This window comes from Cyrtonyx montezumae, unplaced genomic scaffold, assembly GCF_038088225.1.
Source record: "Cyrtonyx montezumae isolate F1298 unplaced genomic scaffold, pur_monq_1.0 scaffold_30, whole genome shotgun sequence".
NCBI lineage: Eukaryota > Metazoa > Chordata > Aves > Galliformes > Odontophoridae > Cyrtonyx > Cyrtonyx montezumae.
The window spans coordinates 13,086,207-13,105,850 of NW_027072035.1; the positions used below are offsets into that span (position 1 = coordinate 13,086,207).

Here is a 19,644-nt window from a genome sequence, read left to right on the forward strand (position 1 = left end):
GAGCACAACTCATCTGCTTCTTCACCCACCAGAGTGCAGAGCTAGTAGAACTTCTGGAGACAGTGTCCTTCTGTGCTCTGAGTTTCATAGATATCCTAACTGGAGTCCAGGTGTGAGTCCATGCTGGGTTCTGCTAGCACCTGAATTCTTAGAGTGTCGGTGACCTCACAGTCCACTGCTGCTTATGTTTGTTCAGGCACAAGCCTGGGCCTCCAGTACTCACCATCATTCAGTGATTTTCCTTTGAAAAGCAGGCATGTTTGGGAAATTTAAAATTGCACATTTACCATCTCCATAATAATCCATCTCCTGTGAACTTCTGAAACTCTTTTAGAGAAGACACTTTTTTGCTGTTCCAGTTTGGATGCAATACAAATCAGTAGCAATCTCTACATCAAGCTTACATTCTCTTACAGCGCTGATATCACTGCAGGTGATCTGCTCATGCTTTCCTGTTCAATTTATTCTACAGGACCTGATTCAGCAGAGGGGTTGGACTAGATGATTTCCAGAAGTCCCTTCCAAACCCTACAATCCTATGATTTCTTAGCACAATTCTTAGAAGTATTTTTTCAAAAGATAATAGTGCTTGAAGATATTTACAGCTTTTGAAGGACTTGCAAAAAGTGCTTCAAAAGATAATTCGGGAGTAAATCTGCTATAGCAGCAAAGTGCCCAGAAGCTTTACCAGCTTTCTGCTACATACAGCTGCCTTCTAGAAGTGGTCAAACAATTACAATTGTTTGTATCGGATGATGGTGTTTGATTAATTTTGAAGGCAATAAAGGAAAGTTTTCGTTCTCTGAAAACATAAATTTGTGGTACTGAAATGGTAGAGAGAACATTAGAAGTTGTTACCAGCTCATTAATGAAGATATTTGTTCATTCTTTGCATTCACCCACAAATACATCTTCATTTTACTGAAAGTGATCATGGTTGTTTCTGGTAGGAAGTCCTAGACCCCTGGCTATGGCCAAAGAACAGCCCATCTTGTCTGAAAGTCTTCAGGAAATGAGCTCTCTGCTGTCACCTACTGGTGCTCTGCAGGAGGAGCCTGGGTTCTAATCTCAGGGTTTCATTGTACTTGTGTCAAATACACAAATAGAATGGTACTGCTTCTTTTGAGATAACAGATTACTGTGAGGTGTAGCACTTTTTTGAAAGGACAAGAGGGGAGTTTTGGCAACGTGTATCATAGAATGGTTAGCTTACTTCTCACCATGTAGACGGACTAGTTGCTAGAACTAGTATAGTAACAAAACATTTCTAGAATACTTGTTTAGTACAATCTCAAACCAATTCATAGACAAGTTAGGGAAGTTATTTCATAATCAATTATTTTATAAGCAAATACTAAGTCTGTTGTATCACCTTCCTTCATTTTTGATATTTTTTTTCAGTATACCTCAGTGATTTGATGTTGAGAGTCCCACCTTCTAAGTTGTTATTTGGCCTTTTACTGTAACTGTTCAATTCCTGCTGAATGAATTGTTGAAAAACAGAAAATCAAGATGCCTAACGTAAAAGTTCAAAAAGCAGAACTTTATTAACAGGCATGTCAAACCAAAACTGAGCTTCTATGGCTGCCACACACAGCGTTCTGATCAGACCCACCAAACAAGGAATCTTCTTAAACGTGGAGGCATATTGTTTTTCAGGTCATTGCCATCAAACGCTACAGTAACACAAACTGCTATCATAAATGTGTACTAACATAGTATACGGCAATTGCTAGTTCAGGTGTTACCAGTTAGGTAAAGACTCTAAAGAATACAAGAAACATTAAAATAAAGGATAACCAAAACAAAACAAAAAAATCAAGAAAAACAAAAGAACCCCACACTTTATTGTATCAGTACCTTCTAAACACACATCCCAAGACGTCTTCAAGAAATAACTTGTTTCAGCGCACATATAATTACTAGCCTCACGTGATTTGTCTACTTGTTACCATCACCGTTAAGTAAACAAAGATTTATCACCTTTGCTACTCTGATCTTCACCATCACCCAGTGCACAAGTGATACAGATCTCTCAGAGAGAAACATTTGCACCTGTCTTCAGAAAAGACAAGAATTACTATATTGGATTTAAAAACAAAACAAAAACAACAAAGAACAACAAAAACCAAGAACCACTCCTGTGCTCAGAAATAGCACAGGTGTCACAGAAAAATCAGAAAATGTACTCCTAAGAATCTAACTTTGTCCTACAAGGAGACAAAGAATATATTGGAAAGTTCTAAACAAATGATTACAAACAAAAGCACAAGCACTAAAGTTTAAGGGAACGGTCCACAAGCATGAACCCAAAATGCTGACCCTGTCCAGAAAACAAAGTGCAGATACACCTCAGGCTAGAAATAGTTGCTTTTGAAAATACGTACATAAATATGAAAACTCTGTTTTCTCATTTTCCTTAACAAAATTTAAACAGTAGCTAGATAGAGTTTAAGTCAACCATCCTGTTAAACCTGATACAGAGAGATACAGCAGTCATACCTCTCATCACAGCACTTAAATACTTTACTTCATTCCACCCAATAAAATAATTCACTCTGCTAGACAAAGGAATGAATTCTAACAGACACTGTCTTTACTGAAAGCCATGAAAGCAGGTGGAATTCCTGAAGCTCAACCTTTTTTGCATAGAATTAAAAACTCTCCAAGAGCTAAACAAATTTTCAGGTAAGAGTGTATCTTTATTTAGCATAAAATTATTGTACTTACAACCCTTCAAAAAAGTGATGGTTATTCATTTATTTTGGACAGGCTTCTCTTTCTAGGGCCGCTTCCATTCGACTTTGTTTTAACCCCTGCAGAACACAATTTAGGTAAAGCTTTTATTTCCCTGTAAAAATATCATCTTTTCAGTCAAAGCAGGAATAGTGTTCAACTGTATGGTGAGATGAGACCTCGAGAATTAAAAAGAATTAAACTATGTGCCTCCATTATGCAGTAAATCTCTACAGAATAATTACAAATCTGTACCTCTTGTCCAGTGACAAGTAATTTACAGAAATCCATGGTTATATAACCCAAATAAAGAAATTCTGAAGTTAGTCATTTGAACATACCCTCAAGAGCCAAATTCCCATTCCCAACTTTCTCAATACCAAGAGTTAAACTCCTCCTATAATTCATTCTTCCATCACTAAGCACACAAAGAACAGAAATCAATCCTTCACGTCACATGTTTTCAGCAGCTATGCTGACAATTTTGTTAGGCCTCTGTAAGCACCTGAAACAATTACTGGTGAAAAGTCTGAAAAATGCCAGATTTGATGCCAAATGGGATACTACCATCTAAAAAATACACAGAACGTCGTATTCAGACATAGAAAGCTACATTTGTATTTACTTCACCTACCTACAAACACAAAACCTATTCTTTATAAACACTGCTTAGATGAGTCCTTAATGGGATAAGTAGAAATAAAAACACAAAAAACAAACACTGAGGCTCATGTGACTCCCACCCAAGGATAAGAATATGCATACAATAGAAAATACACTTAAATCTAACAACTATAAATCACAGCAGCTGCAACAATGCTACAGACATTTCCAGAAAGAAATAGCACATACCAGGTAATATCCAGTGTGGTAACCACTCATATACCAAGCTATCAACATGCTACCCAATGCTTCATCATCCTCAGGAGAATCTGGTCCCATAGGTGGTGGAGGAGGAATCAACTAAGAAAACACAAAGAAAATCCATGTTCTCTTTGTTTCAGTGGATTATACCTCACGTTAGATAGCAACAGATTCTAAATAATCAAAATATAAAACTAAAACCAAGGAATATATCCTCGACACATTCCCCGAAAAGGAGTCAAGCAAGGGAATCTTTTCTGAAAACATTTTGAAAGCCTAGGAGAAATACGGTTCCTGTAGCTTGGTTGTTCAAAAGTTTAATCAGGCAAAATTATTTATCAGTGAAAATAACCTTTTATAACCGTACTAACAGCTTCCCTGACACAAAAATAAGCAGTGATCAGGCCCCATGCATTAGATCTTTGTAGTATGTGTAATTGAATGCATGATCAAATATCCAGAAAATACAGACTTTAACACAGAGATGTGTTTTAAGAAACATGATCAGGACACTCAGAAAATATTCATCTTAACTTACCGGTGGTCCTGATGGAAAGGGTGGGGGAAAGCAAGATAAGAACGGTGGAAGCGTCCTGCATTTTGATCCATGCTGTATTGAAACAATTGAACAGTGCAATCAGAAAGAAATATAAGGCATTAGGATTTTATTTAACAAAAGTATCTGAACCAACTTACAAACCTTAAACTAAAGGCAACACATCCCAGCAATTCAATGACTGCAATAAGAACACGACAGCTATTTCTCGGGAGCATTTCATGACTAGAAAAGTAAAACTCACATACACCCTGAGGTAAAGTGCTGAAACAGACTTGTAGTTAACACAAGTTTATTTAAAAAAAGATTTTATAAACAGAAGTAAGCATTGACATTCTCAAACGAAGAGGCACATATGGTATTTGCAACAGGAATAGAGACAACTTTTCTGTTCCTATGTGGCTGGGGATGCACGCTAATTCAACTTACTAAGTTCAAGGTGCCATTTTCATAATGCTAATGAATGTATTTGTTTAATGAGAGCTAAAATACAAAGCTATGAAAGAAACAAAACAAAACAAAACTTTGGCATGAAGTCTTGTAGAAATGCTAATTTTTAGGAAAAGCACTGCAGCATCTAACTGCACTGTTTAAGACTCCTCCAACGCAGGAAAACAGGACATTATACCAACACCTCAGCTAAGCTTCTACAGAAGCTACAGCAGAGAGCTTCTGTGAGATCTGGATATCACTTTTGCTCCCTTCACTGCTGTATAAAATAGAACATACCAAGGGGCTTGTAAAGGTACAGGCTTAAAAGATCAAACGCGCTGCCACTAAAAGCATTAGTCCACAAACAGCATCCTTCTTTCAAGTCACAAGGCAGAAGCTCTGCAAAAGGTCTACACAGTAGCCACACTAACTGAAAATCACCCATGAGTGCTATCAAACAGATTTGCATATCCATCCTCAAAATGCTGTTCCTTTCCTTCTTAGACAGTGACTACGACAGCAGGGCACTGCAACTGGATCCCCAGGGCAGGAGCCATTGCTCCTTGGTGCTGGAGAGTTTAAGGAGTGTTTGAACCACATACTCACATATAGGGTCTGATGTCTGGGCAGTCCTGTGTGGAACCCAGATTTGTACTCTGTGACACTTGTGGGTCCCTTCCAACTCAGGATATTCTGTGGCTCTCTGACAAATATTACCTTACTGTCTCAGAATTCAGACATCAGGTTTAACAGTGGTATCAGAATTATTTCAGACAATGCTGAGCTTACCCTTCCCAAGCCTGGAGCTGCTGGCGGTACAGGAAACCGTAAGTTTTTAGGAGAGAATCTTGCTTTTGTGCAATTATTTTCATTCTGATGTGACTGGGAAGATTTTTCACTTTCATCTGTGGAATATGGAGTCTCATTTTCGTCCTGGAAGACCAAAACATTTTTATGAAATGCACAAAATAGGAAATTGTAGAAAGCAACTTCAGCGTGAGCAACAGGAAGTGTTGTTCACATCCTTCCTCTAAACCTGCCAACTCTCCTGACGAAGTATCTCAGCCTTATCTGTTCATCGTTTTCACTGTGATTTGTCACCTGTAAATTTCTTATTTCCTGCAGACTTCAAGAAGTAAGGGGAGCCTTATCATTCCCACCATCTGACTGTGTCCCTTCAGGTGGAACTGGTTTCAACTCTCACACAACCCATCTAGTCACTGCAGCGGTGCCAAAAACACTGAAAAAACACCCTTCACCTCCCCAGAATTCCCCGTTTATTTACTGTTTCATTGCTAGCTGGAGGAAGTATATCAGCCAGGTTCTGTTCCTCCTTATTTCCATATCCAGTGTAAGTAACAACACATGTACCCCTCTTCAGGTTTATGGAGGCAATAGTTGCTGGGTACACATTACCATCCTCAGACCAAACAGCGTTACAGCTGTCACCAACTTTCCACTGCAAGAGAAATGAGAAAGGCAAGTAAATACCCACACTAAAAATCACTGAGAACAAAGACTTTCCCTAAACTACTTCTTTGTCTCAGCCACGAAAGCGACATCTCTTATCCAGAAAGTTTTTCCCTAATGAAAATGCGCAATGTAATAGCTACCTGTAGCCAAGGTTTGTCATCTCTTTCCTCCCCCCTGCTCCCTGAAACGTTACTTTCAAGGTAATCACAAAAAGCTCATTTTGAGTACCACCATAAAGTCCAACCTGCAGGACCGACGTTATCAGAATGTACAAGAAAGATGACCTGTTTCAACGGCACCGTGTTGTTCTTGTTTCTGTTCCTGTTCTTCTTGCTGTTTTTCCTTTTCATCCCCGGCCGCTGCTCCTGTTTGTCCGAAGGCTTTGAGCAGTCCCCGTTCTTTAAAGCATTCTTCAAGAAAGAAAAGGAAAATAAACCGGATAAAGCACAGCGGCTTCAGCCCTGTCAGAGCACCCGCAGGCCGAGCGCGGCGGCCCGGAGACGTACTTCCCCGCCACCCCTCACCTTGAAGGAGGCAACTGCCTTGTCGTACGCCTTGATGAGGGCTGTGTCGTCCCACATGTCCGCTTCGTCGCTCTAAGGAACCCACGGGCCGCTTTATAAGAGCTTTCTCTCATCGCTCCCCGCGACCCACGCTCCCACTCCCGCCCCACCACCGCCGCTCGGTGCCCACCTGCCCAGCGCCGCGCCGGAACAACACCCGGCCCGCCATGGCCGCCCCCGCCCCCCGCGCCCGCAGGCCGCGCATGCGCGCCACCTGTTTCCGGCGTGCGGCGCCGCGCCCCGGTGAGCGGCCACGCCCCGTGCGCGGAGGGCGGTGCGCGCGGCGCCGCACGGGCTCCAATGGCAGCGAGCAAGCGCGGCCGCGGTGACTGCGCTGAGCGGTACGCGGGCGTCCTCAGCGCGCACAGCAACACAGAGCCGCGGAAACAGCCCACCGGCACCGGCGGCAAACGCTGCTCCGTGTCTCACCAGCTACATCTTCCTTGACACTTAAAAGCTACAGCCAATATATTCTGATACATTGGCATTTAAACAAAGCGACGGGTTGGTTTGAGTCCAGCGGCGCTCCTCCTCTCACAGGCTTAAGAATCTGTTAGCAGAGCACTCAGCCAGGCAGCCAGCCTACCTGCAAAGCAAGGGCTGCCATTTTCATCGTGTTATTCTTACCACCAACTTAAGCCGAGCTTTTAAACCATTTTAGCTGCAGATCAACGTCAAGATACGCCTTCATTTGTAACACATTAACTTGAAGCTTGCAGTTAGCATCAGCAGTAGTCAGAGTACCAATGAATCCTACAGCCGGGCAAGCCCCTTCTGTAGCAGACTGAACAACACTGTATCACTTTCTCCACAGTTCACACATCTTGTGTTTTTCACTAACTTCAAAATCAACTGGCTGTCGTGCACAACCACTTCAGATTGGACGGTATTTCATGCAACATTTTATTGTAAAAATACGATGAGTTTTACAGTTCAGACCTCTGTTAAGTTTAAGCACATTTCACTAGTGGGTTCCATTGTGAATAAAGTTGTACTTTAAAAGTTAAGACAAGAAAAATCAGGTCTCACTGTAGATTTAGAAAATTGATTACTGGAACCATTAGGTAAAACCTACAAATGCAGCAATAAATGGAGTAAAGCTATTGCTTGGTATGATCATTCTTACACATGCAGAAGACTATAGTCAGTATTGAGATAGCATTCCAGACAACCAAGCCTATACTAAACAAAGGAACTAATGCTAGTTGAACAAGCCATTTTATGGATCATCTTCTAGGCCCTTCTGCTTGACTGCGTACTTTCTCCACACAGACAGTTCATTTCGCTCCTGCTTGCAGAGACTTCCTTTCATTAGCTGCCTTCTGTTTCTGCTGCATGATTTCAGAGTCTCTGTGAAGAGAAAAAAAAAAATTCAGATACTGGCTTGCTATGTTTCTTACCAGAGTTTCTTCCATCTTGTTTGCAGCCCTTCATCAAACCCACTTGAATAAAGGGCATATATTACAAAATAATTGGTTAGCCACTATCACATCCTCATCTGGTCTTCTCAGCAAGGTACCCCATGACGCAGAAATGTCACTTGTTGTAGCTTTAAAAATAAAGAGCACAATGAATCAAGTATCTTCAAGAAAGCGTTACACAATATTTCCCTGTTAACAATAGACAAAAAGCTGCTAGAAAGTAATAAAAGCCTTTCCAGGTCTTGCAAAAAATAAACACGTCTAACAGCAGATACAGTAAAACCTACATCCAGATTTTATACTTTTGATACATGAGTGGACTATGAACCAAATAAAAGTACTTAAACCCTGTTTCAGCTACGACACCAGATTTTTTTGTCTTATTTTTCCTCCTATTTTGCAGAACCACTCCAATCAATGATTCTGGGTATCTTACCTCTGCTTTCTCTGAGATGCAGACAAGCTATCCTCTTTCCTTTTCCCTTTGAGGGTTTCCTGGGTTTTCTTCAGGTTCTTTTGTCGGGCAAGTTCACGCTGATTTCCACCTACAAGATACCATATAGTTTATACAGCTGGCACCACATTCTAAGCACAGTCAGCATGCCTATTAGAAAAGTGTTAACATTTGGCTCATTTTGCAATTAGCAAATGACATTAGCTTTTGTCATGGTCTCTCTCTTGCATAGTGAGGCAAGAAAGTCTACTGAGTGCACCCTCACCAAGTTTGCAGAGAGGTGCAGCTGACACTCTAGAGGGAAGAGATACCATCCACAGGAACCTGGACAGGCTTGGGAGGTGGGCCCACACCAACCTCACAAGTTCAACAACATCAAGTGCAGGTCCTACGCCTGTGTCAGGGCAATCCCAAGTATAGATACAGGCTGGGTGGAAAATGGCTTGAGAGAAGCCCTGAGAAGGACTTGGGGGTGTCAGCTGATGAAAGATTCAACATGAGCTGACAATTTGTGATTGCATCCCAGAAGGACAACCATATCCTGGGTGATATCAAGTGAAGTGTGACCAGCAGGTCCAAGCAGGTGATTCTGCCCCTCTACTCTGCTCTCATGAGAGCCCACTTGGAGCACTGTGTCCAGTTCTGGAGTCCCCGACACCTGAAGGACATGGAGCTGCTGGAGCAGGTCCAGAGGAGGGCCACAAAAACGATCAGAAAGCTGGAGCACAACCACTACAAGGACAGAGAAGAACTGTCTGAGAGATAAAATAGGCTGAGAGAACTGGGGCTCTTCAGCCTAGGGAAGAGAAGGCTCGAAGGAGACCTTACAGCAACCTTCCAGTACCTGAAGGGAGTCTACAGGAAAGCTGGGGAGGGAGTTTTCAATAAGGGCAGGTAGTGACAGGATGAGAGGAAATGGCTTTGAACTAGAAGAGAGTAGATTTTGACTAGATATTAATAAGAAATTTACTGTGAAGGTGATAAGACACAGGAACAGGTTGCCCAGAGAGGCTGTACATGACCCCACCCTGGAAGCATTCAAAGCCAAGCAAACAAGAAGTCATGAACAATGTCTCCATTCAAAATGGATTACAAATTAATTTTAAACTGAAAGAACTGTTAAAATTAAGGCCCTCTTAAGAAATCAAGAGGTATTTCAGAATACAGAAAAACCCACTGGCTTTCCATCTGCGGTGCTATGATGCAAAATCACTGCTGGATTCAGCTTTACCTTGTAGTCAACCAGCCTGAACCTTTTAAATCTTGCTCACACTTCATAATAGCAGCTAGAAGCCTCACACATTTGTAGAAAAAAAATACACTTCCAAAGATGACACTTAAAAGATGACCAGTATGGTTAAGACATAAAATCAGATCTGAGAATTTTTACTTTACATTTGGATAAATTCCTCCAAAGTAATTAATACAGGATTCAATTATTATATATACCAGAAGCTCAGTTAGGACTACTATTGCCTTCCCCTAGTACTGTGAAAGCATGGAATACACAGAGAGCTGAACGAAGGCTTAATTTATTTTTGCTCCAAGACAGCTCCACTGTACTCCATATGAGGCTAAGGTAGACAGTGTTTCATTCCAAGATTTAAGTTTACAGAGTTCTTAACACAGAGAACCTTGGAAAAGAAGCGGAGTTCACAAAGCTGAAATCATTGCACAATCAGAACACCATGTCCTCATCAAGACACCCCATTCAGGAAAAAAAGAGTTAAGTACATTCCCAAAAATAAGTGTGTACAATGTCCTTGCACAGAGTGGATACCTCTAACACTGTTAACACGTTGAGAGCAGTTCTATGGTATTCGAAGAATTACTTGAACAAACATTCAGGCAAGTTCTTGCCATGGGCTTTTGTTCACAACCTCCCTTCTTCTGCAAGCTTTTTTTATTTCCCTGTATACCAGCATCTCCTTTTTATGAGTTTCTCCATATAGGTGTGTAGGGTGAATACCCTGAAAGAATAGTAATATACTAGAATAGTAATACCCCACACAATATAATGAAGATGTACAGTATATTTTTGGACAGATTATCCAGATGGTATAAAGACACCCAGTAAGTTAGGAAGGGCTCACCTGTCACCAAAGGTCAAGGCTCACCTAGAACTCCACACGGGAGAGATCTCCAACAAGAGATCCTTCCCCAGTGGTGGTCAGCCCTTAAATGGGGTCTGGGAGAGGTGACCTCCACCCATTCCAGTCACACAGATGCACTGCCTTCACCTGTGCTCCCACAGCTGACCCAGTGCTCATCTCAGGTGATCCATCAGTGGTTCAGGCTGTGATTCAACAGTTCTCATACAAGGTAATACCTTACTTTGGCAGCAAGGACACAGTTATTGCTGATCTATCTACATTACACGTGAGGCACAGACAGTAGCTTTTCTGTATTAGCTGAAAATCTTTTCTGCAATATCCACTTCCAGCACTTCTAGACCACTCCATCTCATTTGCTAGAGCTGGTAAACTTGCTTAGTATTTCCTCTTGCCCTGATTGTTCTGGACTCAAAAAGTATTCCAGGATGCACTCAAGAACAATCACTTGCACTCCTGAACAGGCACAAACATTTTTCCATGCTCAAAAATGCAAGCTCAATGTTCCCATAATTTTACTATACCTCTCTTAGCATCTCTCCAGTCTTAAGACTACCTACACCATCTCTCAACCTCCAAGAGCAAGCTCTCCAAAACTCACATGCCTGTAATTTTGGGTAAAGAGACAGTTTAGAACCAGGTGAACAAGAAAATCTGAAGCCTTACTGTGGATATAATCCACAGCTTTCTACTAGCCCCCAGTTCTGAGCTAATAAAGGTACCTGCCATGCCAACAAGACAAAAGCATTCCTTCTTCACACTTGTCTGCATAGCCCCTGGCAAGAGGTGCTACATACAGCATATTACCACTGCTACTTCCTGAGGGGCTGCTCCTGCTTTTGAAGGTGTATTTCATCTGTGACTGGACTACCTTTTGCAAAGGCTAAGAGAATTTCTGCTCCATCCTTCTCTCAAGCACTCAGTTAGATCCTGTTCCCAGAATTCTGCCATGCAAAATGGCCAGTATTTTTTTCAGAAATGGAAATGAAATGGCTATCTCTGACAGTATTGGAAGTTGATTAGAACTTGATGACTCATAAGCAGATGACACATTCCAGGCTATAAATGGTTCTTCAGTTTTGTAGTGCTTAGTGCATGAATGTCACATGACTAAGTTTGCAGCAAGGTCTTACCTGGTGCTTGAAGAAACTGGGTATATATTTCATATTTATGATGACATAAAAAAAAAGAAGGGAAGTCAAAACACATTGTTTTGGACAGAATTCATACTGAAGGTATCCTCCATTCTTAACTTTACATGTTCCCTTCATTTCCAGTCAAGCAGTGTCTGCAGACTGTCCATATATGCACGTACAATCTTCTAAGCACAAGAACCAAGCTGAATGATACAATGAAAAGTTGGCTGCTATTTCTGCACAGCAAATGAGAACAGGCAGAAAAGTACAAAAGCATTTCATACATGCTAAGCATACAAAACAGGCTGCTATTTGAAAATAAACTTACTTGCACTATTTATGTTTCCAAGAAAACATCATAAGGACTATTTGGCCCTAACACTTAGTACCTGAGATGCTGACTGAGTATTCATATCTCTTAAGAGAGATGGTGCTGTTTTATACATTCTGTAATACCAACCTTAATCTTCCAAGAAAGGTGCTTCTGACAGGAAGTCAACTGCACTTCCTGTAATGTGAAATTCATGCACGAGTTACCACGGAAAAACAATACATCCTTTCTGCCAGTATCTGTGCTCTAATACCCCATCCTGGCCTGCCTCTGCAAGGCATATGGACTTTGTTCTGCCTAGCTGCACTCTTTAATTTCCAAGATCCAGCTGTCTTTTCAGAGAAAGATATACAGAGAGCTTCTGTATAGCACTTGAAGCTGTAATCATTTTTCCTGGTCAGAGGCCAAAGAAAATGGCAATAAGGCCTGAGTACAGATGCCACGATCCCCACAGTACTTTCTGAGCAGCAAAGGATCTAATCACATGTCGGAACTCAAGCAGAACAGAACTGATTGCCATTATGTTCCAAAAACAGAACGCTGAAGTAAACAAGGCAGTCTGATACAAGCACAAAGGAATAATGGAAGATGAGCACTAGAAAAAAATAAAAAAACATTCATTATAGTCATCACTTTCACAGAAGCACTGCGTTTCAAGGCACCCCACATATTTTTAGTTTCAATTTGGTAGCACAAGAACTACCGTGGATTAATGAATTCAGAGGCAGTTTCTAAATAGCAGTCCAGTCTCATTCTACTTTACCATGTGAATACTTGAAATGAGAACCTAATCCACAAGTGACTGAGACCAAGGGTCTGAACTCCAGAAATACATACTAAAGCTTAGAGTAAACTGTGTGGCAGCACAACACAAGTGCTGACCCTCAGCATCCTGGTACTGAACTGCTGTAAACTGCCTTACAATGAAACGCTTCAGCTCTGTTATCCTTGGCTGTAGGACACCGTCCTACTTTTTAATTAAAGAAATTTTAACAAACGGTTATCTCGTTATTGTAAGAGCGGGGAAAAAACACAAAAAGCCATTGGCCTTCCACTGCCTGAAAATCGAGGTGTGGCCTGTGAGAGCGCCGTTTACCACCTCGGTCACCCTTCGCACTTCAGGCAGCGCAGCAGATTCAGAGCTGCGCTGTTCTTGGTTATGAAGCCAGAAGCGGCAGTACCGCCGCAGCTCAGCACAGGCAGCGTCTGAGCCGTCACCCACCAACAGGCAGCACTCGGATCCGGTTCACAGCTCTGCACCGCGTTAGCGTGAATTCCCAAGTACTAACCACAAAGGAAGCTACAGCGACAAAGCAACGCTCTCACCGACAGCCCTAACCACAAACAAAGCAGCGCGCTGCTCCGTGCTGCCATGCCGGCAGCCAGGCCGGAACCCGAGAGGTCCCGTTACGGATGCGGAGCTCCCGCTAACTTCGTCACCCCACTCCACCGCCGCACCTCGACATCCCCGCCGCTCAAGGAACGTCTCCCCACCCACCCCACGGCCACTCACGGGTCATCGCGAGACGCTCACTTCACGCAGCAAGCAACCGACAGCTGCTAGAACCTTCTCAGGCCCCACCCACCGCGTCCACTCCTTATCAAGCGCCGCCGGCGCTCGCGTCACAGTATGGGCGGGCGGAACGCGAGGGGGAGGGGCGGCCTCCCTCTCCGGGAGAGCCCCTCCCCGCCCCGCGTCGCGGGCTGATGGCGTTACGTTCGCGCCGCTGCGCTGCCTGCGTACGGGAGCTGCGCCGCCCCGCGCGCGTCGCCTAGCATCATGTTCCGCCGAGCTCGTCTCGCCGTGCGGCCCAACGTGCGGCCGACAGGGAGGGGTGCCTGTGGCGCGGCGGACGCGGAGCCGCGGGGCTCCTCGGCGGCTTCTAGGGATGAGGTCGCGGTGGCGGGAAGCCTGCCGGCCGCGCTGCGAGCCGACAGGTGAGTGCCGCCGTGCTGCTGGGTGCGGGGAGGCCGGGCGAGACGCGGCGCTCAGTCGGAGTCCGGCAGCGCCGTGCTCCGGTGCTGGCGGCCGCCTTGGGCGCTCCGCAGCGCTGCGTATTGCGGGAGCTGCGCGTTGTGATTCGGCATTTCTGCTTTCGCTACTACACCGCAACGCTCCGACTTTCTCTTCGGGCCCGTTTAGCGTTTTAAGGGCCTTTCGTTGTAATATGAGTAGCCGGTAACGGTGGGCTTGGGAGCAGTTCTTCAGAGCTCTCTCCAGCCTGGAAACTTACCCTTCAGAAAAGCCTTCCCACCTGCTTGGTTTTGCCTGCTGTGTTAATATCTGCTTTTCATTTCTTCTGAGTTGGAATCTGTCCTTTATGACATTCTACGGGGGTGTTTCTACAATTTCTGTTTCCTTTGACTATAGATTCAAGTATTTATCTAGTCCAGTGCAGTCTGTCTATAGTAAACCCATGTGGCTTTTTATCATGGAATCACAGAATTGTAGGGGCTGGAAGGGCCCTCTAGAGGTCATTTCATCCACCCCCCTGCCAAAGCAGCTCCTAGCCCAGGTTGCACAGGTAGGCGTCCAGGCGGGTCTGGAACGTCTCCAGAGAAGGAGACTCCACCACCTCTCTGTGCAGCTGTGCCACTGCTCCATCACTGCACTGGGAAGAAGTTCTTAGTAACATTTGTGTAGAACTTGCTATGCATCAGTTTGTGGCTGTTTCCCCTCATCCTATCACCACACACTGCTGAGAAGAGTCCAGCCTCATCCCTTTGCCTCCCACTCCTTAGATATTTATAGATGCGTATCAGATCCCCTCTGAGTCTTCTTTTTTCGAGGCTGAACAGACCCAGGTCTCTCAGCGTCTCCTCATAAGAGGTGTTCCACAAGTGAAGATGCAGTTGTTTTTCAGTTATTCGGTGAATTTATCCAGTATGTTGAGTTTGTAACTTCATGGGTGTTTTGGTATAATCTAGTTGTAGCTTTTAAACTACACATCAGTGCTGTTCTTAGATGGAGACTATTCTAATAAATATTTTCATGTCTTGAAAAAATAGGCCCTCACCAGCCGCATTATAGGCTCACAGCTAACAGTAAATACAGCAAACATCCACATAAGTCAATTCACATATCTGGATCCTGCTGTTTATGTTAAATAAATAAATAAAATAAAAATCAAGTGCTTATATAAACATAGACTGTAGCAGAAGTTGTTCAATATGTAGTGTACCAGTGCTGACCTAGTGAAATACATGGGGTGGTAGGGGAAAAGGACTAGGAAAGAGCTTCTCTAGGGAATCATAGAATCGTAGGGGTTGGAAGGGAACTCTAGAGATCATCTAGTCCAACCCCCCTGCCAAGACAGCTCCCAGGAAGTGCATGCTTAGAATATGATGCACCCATAGGAAAATTCTTAGGGATCACTGAAGCACCATGGCTTTCAGAACCCAGGCAGTGGGAGAAGGTAATACCCAGCCTGAAAGTTCAGGGTGACTAGGGGGAGTTTTCAGTCCTGGGAGCAGACTGTAAAAGCTCATGTGAGAGCTGCTGCCTTCTTTCCTACATTTGCTCTTCCTAAACTCCATTGAATTAATGAAAGTTCAATTTGGTTTTGAAGGCCCCTACTAACCAAATAGGAGAGGGTAGGTCCTGGGATTTACGGCAATGTAGGCAGTTATTAGCTTCTTGAAAAGCTGTTTCTGTAGGTGATGCATTTTTGAAGATTGACTGCTTGTGTGCCTGTGAAGATTCAAGGACATGCAGTCAATCAGTTTGACTTACTGAGTTTTAGTAATAGGTGGAATACAGCAGAACACAGTTCTTTTTGTTCTGCAGAGAAATTAATGGTGAATATGGGCATCTTTTTTTCTTGCCTCACCTGAAGCATTGTGTCCTAGTGTATGGGAACTGCTGAATCATGGCCTGAACCACTGATTAGTCACCTGAGGTGAGGACCAAGTCAGCCATGGGGCCACAGCTGAAGGTGATATACCTGTGTGATTGGAAGGAGTGGAGCCTGGCTCCACCTCTCCCAAACCCCATTTAAGGGCTGACCACCACCAGGAAAGGATCTCTTCTCGGAGATCCCTCCTACGTGGAGTCCCCTGTGAGCCTTGTCATCCTGAAGGTGAACCATCCTCTCTTTTGTATTATTTGTATACCATCTATATAGAACTACTGAAAATATACTCTCATCTACACTATTTCTTTGTGAAGTACCATCCTTGGGAGTTATTTACCCCACACTTGGCAAGCCAGGCAGGCCTAGTGATAATAATTCATACTTACCAAACATGTCCTTTATTTGGAATATGCTTAAATGGACCAGGGGTGAGAACGTTACCCCCCCCTAGACCAGACAATCCCTGGTCTAATTCCAGGGTTCATGGGGTCACCCTACTATGGGTTGGCATCTATTATTGAGAAATGGGGACCCCTGTGGGTTCCAGGGACTGACTGCCTCTCTCTCCCCAACTTACTTGACTGACTACTTTCTAGGATTAGATAAAGACATACTCATTACCAAGGAGCGGCAGCTAGCTGCCTCTGCAGTAGCCTGGCCTCTAGTAATGGCCATACTTAAATTAGATGATGCAAATATTAACATGGAAACTGAAAACCAATTATTAAGAGAGCGTATTGAGAAACTTGAGCAACAGCTGGGTACATTAACAACCAAAAAGCCTGGCCTAAATTGTCCCCACAAGACAAATATGGAGTATATCGGTAGAGGAGGCGGAGAGGACTTAGATTTGGCAGAAAAAAAGATCTCTAAGGCAGATCTCGAAACTCCATTGTCACAGGTTTGCGGGACAGTTTGACCCGGTACCATGACAATTGAGGCAGGGGACCCATGGGCCCACACCCCAGGGAAGGGGAAAAGGGAAAAAGGAAAAGGGAGATGGGCCTAGGAACAAAACAGCGGCAACAATCTGAGGAGGAAAGCTAATTTACTAAATAAGATATCAGAAAGGAAAATAACACAATATAATATAATTGGAATTGAGGCAAATGGATCAAATAAAATGAGCAAGAGAGAGAGTGTCTGATAAACCGAAGGCCTTACGCTAACGCTGAAGGCGGACGGCTGCAACAAACACCCACTGCCGAGCTTGGTCCCGAAGGGAAGAGAGAGTCCCGTGACCGCAGACAGTTTTTATCTTTCCCTCTGGGAGGAAATATGTAAAAATGCAAAGCATTGCAAAGTCCTCTGGGGAATGCAGTTCTTCTCTTCTGAAACAGGTACACCCAGAACTATCGACGATCCACAGAGCTGGAGCATTAACTCTTTAACTCCCAATACACCACATGATGTTATGATGTGGAATATCAATAATACAACAAAAATCATAGAACCATAACATCCATCTATGATGGACCCATTCGAGATTCGGCCTATTATAACTCAAAAAACAAAAAAGGTACAAGATAGACCAGCAGGGGTGCCTCCTGATCAATGGCCCCCTGCTGAAACCTGCCTCCATGTGACCGCTTGTCCATATACGGCTAATGAGTTGATGGACCTAGTACAGCGGTTCCATCAAAAACCAGGGGAAAGCATACCATCATGGCTCCTAAGGTTATGGGATGCAGGAGCTGAAAGTGTTTTAGTGAATGGGACAGAGATGTCAAAATTAGCGTCCATAACAATAAACCCGGCCTTGAGGCAAAGGTTATATGCAGCCGTCCACTACAATGATGAAAACCATTCTATTATAGATTGGTTGATGGCAGCATGCCGCCTAACAAAACCGATGTTCCCCTCAACACTGGTTTGTGGTCCTCTATGGAGGACCTCCAGACATACATCTGAGAGTTAGGTATGAGGGAGGCTATGTACGTGGATACATTTGAAAGCCCCGATACAGAGAAATTTACAGTGGGCATGAGAGATCTAATACTGCAGCAGGCCCCCTCCCACCTATGTGGGATGCTAGTTTCCATATTAAATCCGTTGGTGGCTTCAGAGGCCATCCTACAGCAGGCAGCCCAGATAGTGGCAGACTTAGGGGAGACGGAGTGCATAAGAACCAAGCGCAATGTTCGTGTAGTGGAAGAAGCTGAGGCCTTCCCCATTAAAACTAGAAAGCCTGCTCCATGGATACCATGATCAGGCCCCGTATGGGTATCCCAAAGGACCATGTTCAATGACCTCATACGGGCTGGGGTTGCGTTTACCAAAATTGATGGGCAACCCAACCATGTTTTGTTACAGCTGTGGAAACAGCTTAAGAATGATCAAAAATTTCAGAGTGCTCCCAGAAAATCGGGAGTACGAATTATACAAGAAACACCACCAACAACCTGGAATCTGGCCGACTTTATAATACCAAACAGAAGGAAAAAACATCCGCAGGTGTTGCGGGCTACAGTGCCTGAGCCACCTGTGGCAAAAGATTTGGATCTGGCAAAGTTCATGGATTAACGAAAAACACTGGTCCCCATAGGGCCTCCAGATGTGATCGGAGGCCCTATGTAGAATTAACAATATTTTGGTCTAGGACAAATGTGCAGAAAGGTGATGGCTCTAGTGGATACCGGTGCAGAAACGTCAATTATATATGGAGACCCAACAAAATTTAAGGGTAATAGAGTGATGATTGGTGGGTTTGGGGGACAGACTATTCCAGTCACCCAAACATGGTTGAAATTGGGGGTTGGGTGTCTTTCCGCACCGGGAGTATAAGGCGTCGATTGCCCCAATTCCAGAATATATCCTGGGCATAGACATTCTATGGGGTCTGGCTCTCCAGATAACTGTGGGAGAGTTCAGACTACGGCAGAGGTACATTAGTATCCGGGCAATACGGACAATATTGAGGGGCCATGCGAAACATGAGCCCATTTGTTTGCCGAAACCATGCCGGATTACTAATGTAAGACAGTACAGACTCCCGGGGGGGCAGGAAGAAATATCAAAGACAGTGCAGGAATTAGAGAAAGTAGGTATTATAAGACCTGCACACAGCCCATATAATTCCCCCATACGGCCAGTATGGAAGTCGGATGGAACATGGAGAATGACGGTGGATTATAGGGAACTGCGTCTGCGTCTGTACCCAATATTGCCTCCTTAATGGACACTCTTAGTAGGGAAATTAAAACCTACCATTGTGTCCTGGATTTAAAAAATGCATTTTTTAGCATTCCCATTGCTAAAGAATCACAAGATCAATTTGCATTTACGTGGGGAGGCAGGCAGTGGACCTTTCAGGTCTTGCCACAGGAGTACGTGCACTCACCAACATACTGTTATAATTTGGTGGCACGTGACCTGGTTGATTGGAGAAAACCAAACAATGTGAACCTATACCACTATATTGATGACCTCCTGTTAACATCCAACTCACTGGAAGCAGTAGGGGAGGCAGCAGATTTGTTAACTGCCCACGTAAGTGAGAGAGTATGGGCTATCAATCCTCAAAAAGTGCAAGGTCCACGACTTTCCGTAAAACTTCTAGGGGTAGTCTGGTCAGGAAAGACCAAAGTGTTGCCTAATGCCATCATAGATAAGGTTCAGGCATTTCCAGTCCCTACAACACCAAAGCAGCTGCAGGAATTCCTGGGTATGTTGGGATATTGGCGTTCCTTTATACCTCATTTGGCGCAGCTGCT

At 43.8% G+C, this 19,644-nt stretch overlaps 3 protein-coding genes across 5 annotated transcripts in view; 1 reads left to right on the forward strand and 2 right to left on the reverse strand.

The window, feature by feature from the left end:
* Nucleotides 1–1,522: 1,522 nt before the first annotated feature.
* Nucleotides 1,523–6,806, reverse strand: SMN1 (survival of motor neuron 1, telomeric). 3 transcript variants are annotated; one of them, XM_065744310.1, is made up of 9 exons: nucleotides 6,755–6,806; nucleotides 6,586–6,657; nucleotides 6,346–6,471; nucleotides 5,874–6,047; nucleotides 5,378–5,521; nucleotides 4,139–4,210; nucleotides 3,589–3,699; nucleotides 2,734–2,816; nucleotides 1,523–2,055 (listed from the first exon to the last, which is right to left on the reverse strand). In XM_065744310.1, the coding sequence occupies exons 1-8, from the start codon at nucleotides 6,791–6,793 to the stop codon at nucleotides 2,760–2,762; spliced, it is 795 nt and encodes a 264-aa protein (XP_065600382.1). In that variant the 5' UTR covers nucleotides 6,794–6,806; the 3' UTR covers nucleotides 1,523–2,055; nucleotides 2,734–2,759. The 3 variants fall into 3 exon arrangements, with proteins under 3 accessions (XP_065600382.1, XP_065600380.1, XP_065600379.1); XM_065744308.1 differs by having other exon boundaries at nucleotides 2,731–2,816; XM_065744307.1 differs by having other exon boundaries at nucleotides 1,523–2,059; nucleotides 2,731–2,816.
* A 1,033-nt stretch (nucleotides 6,807–7,839) lies between these two features.
* Nucleotides 7,840–13,695, reverse strand: LOC136053451 (small EDRK-rich factor 1-like). The gene is made up of 3 exons (XM_065744154.1): nucleotides 13,591–13,695; nucleotides 8,482–8,590; nucleotides 7,840–7,974 (listed from the first exon to the last, which is right to left on the reverse strand). The coding sequence occupies exons 1-3, from the start codon at nucleotides 13,595–13,597 to the stop codon at nucleotides 7,902–7,904; spliced, it is 189 nt and encodes a 62-aa protein (XP_065600226.1). The 5' UTR covers nucleotides 13,598–13,695; the 3' UTR covers nucleotides 7,840–7,901.
* A 139-nt stretch (nucleotides 13,696–13,834) lies between these two features.
* Nucleotides 13,835–19,644, forward strand: part of BDP1 (B double prime 1, subunit of RNA polymerase III transcription initiation factor IIIB) — a 66,461-nt gene continuing 60,651 nt past the window's right edge. The window contains exon 1 of the mRNA XM_065744298.1: nucleotides 13,835–14,015. Coding sequence (XP_065600370.1) covers nucleotides 13,858–14,015 — 158 coding nt within the window. The 5' untranslated portion in view covers nucleotides 13,835–13,857. The remainder of the gene's footprint in view (nucleotides 14,016–19,644) is intronic.

Coding starts and splice junctions, on each gene's coding strand:
- LOC136053451 (XM_065744154.1), bottom strand. Junction 7,975..8,481: donor GCATCTCAGAGAAAGCAGAG/GTAAGATACCCA, acceptor TTCTCTTCACAG/AGACTCTGAAATCATGCAGC.
- SMN1 (XM_065744310.1), bottom strand. CDS start 6,793: ATGGCGGGCCGGGTGTTGTTCCGGCGCGGCGCTGGGCAG. Junction 6,658..6,754: donor TCCGGCGCGGCGCTGGGCAG/GTGGGCACCGAG, acceptor TGGGTTCCTTAG/AGCGACGAAGCGGACATGTG. Junction 3,700..4,138: donor CCTTTCCATCAGGACCACCG/GTAAGTTAAGAT, acceptor GTGTTTTCTTAG/TTGATTCCTCCTCCACCACC.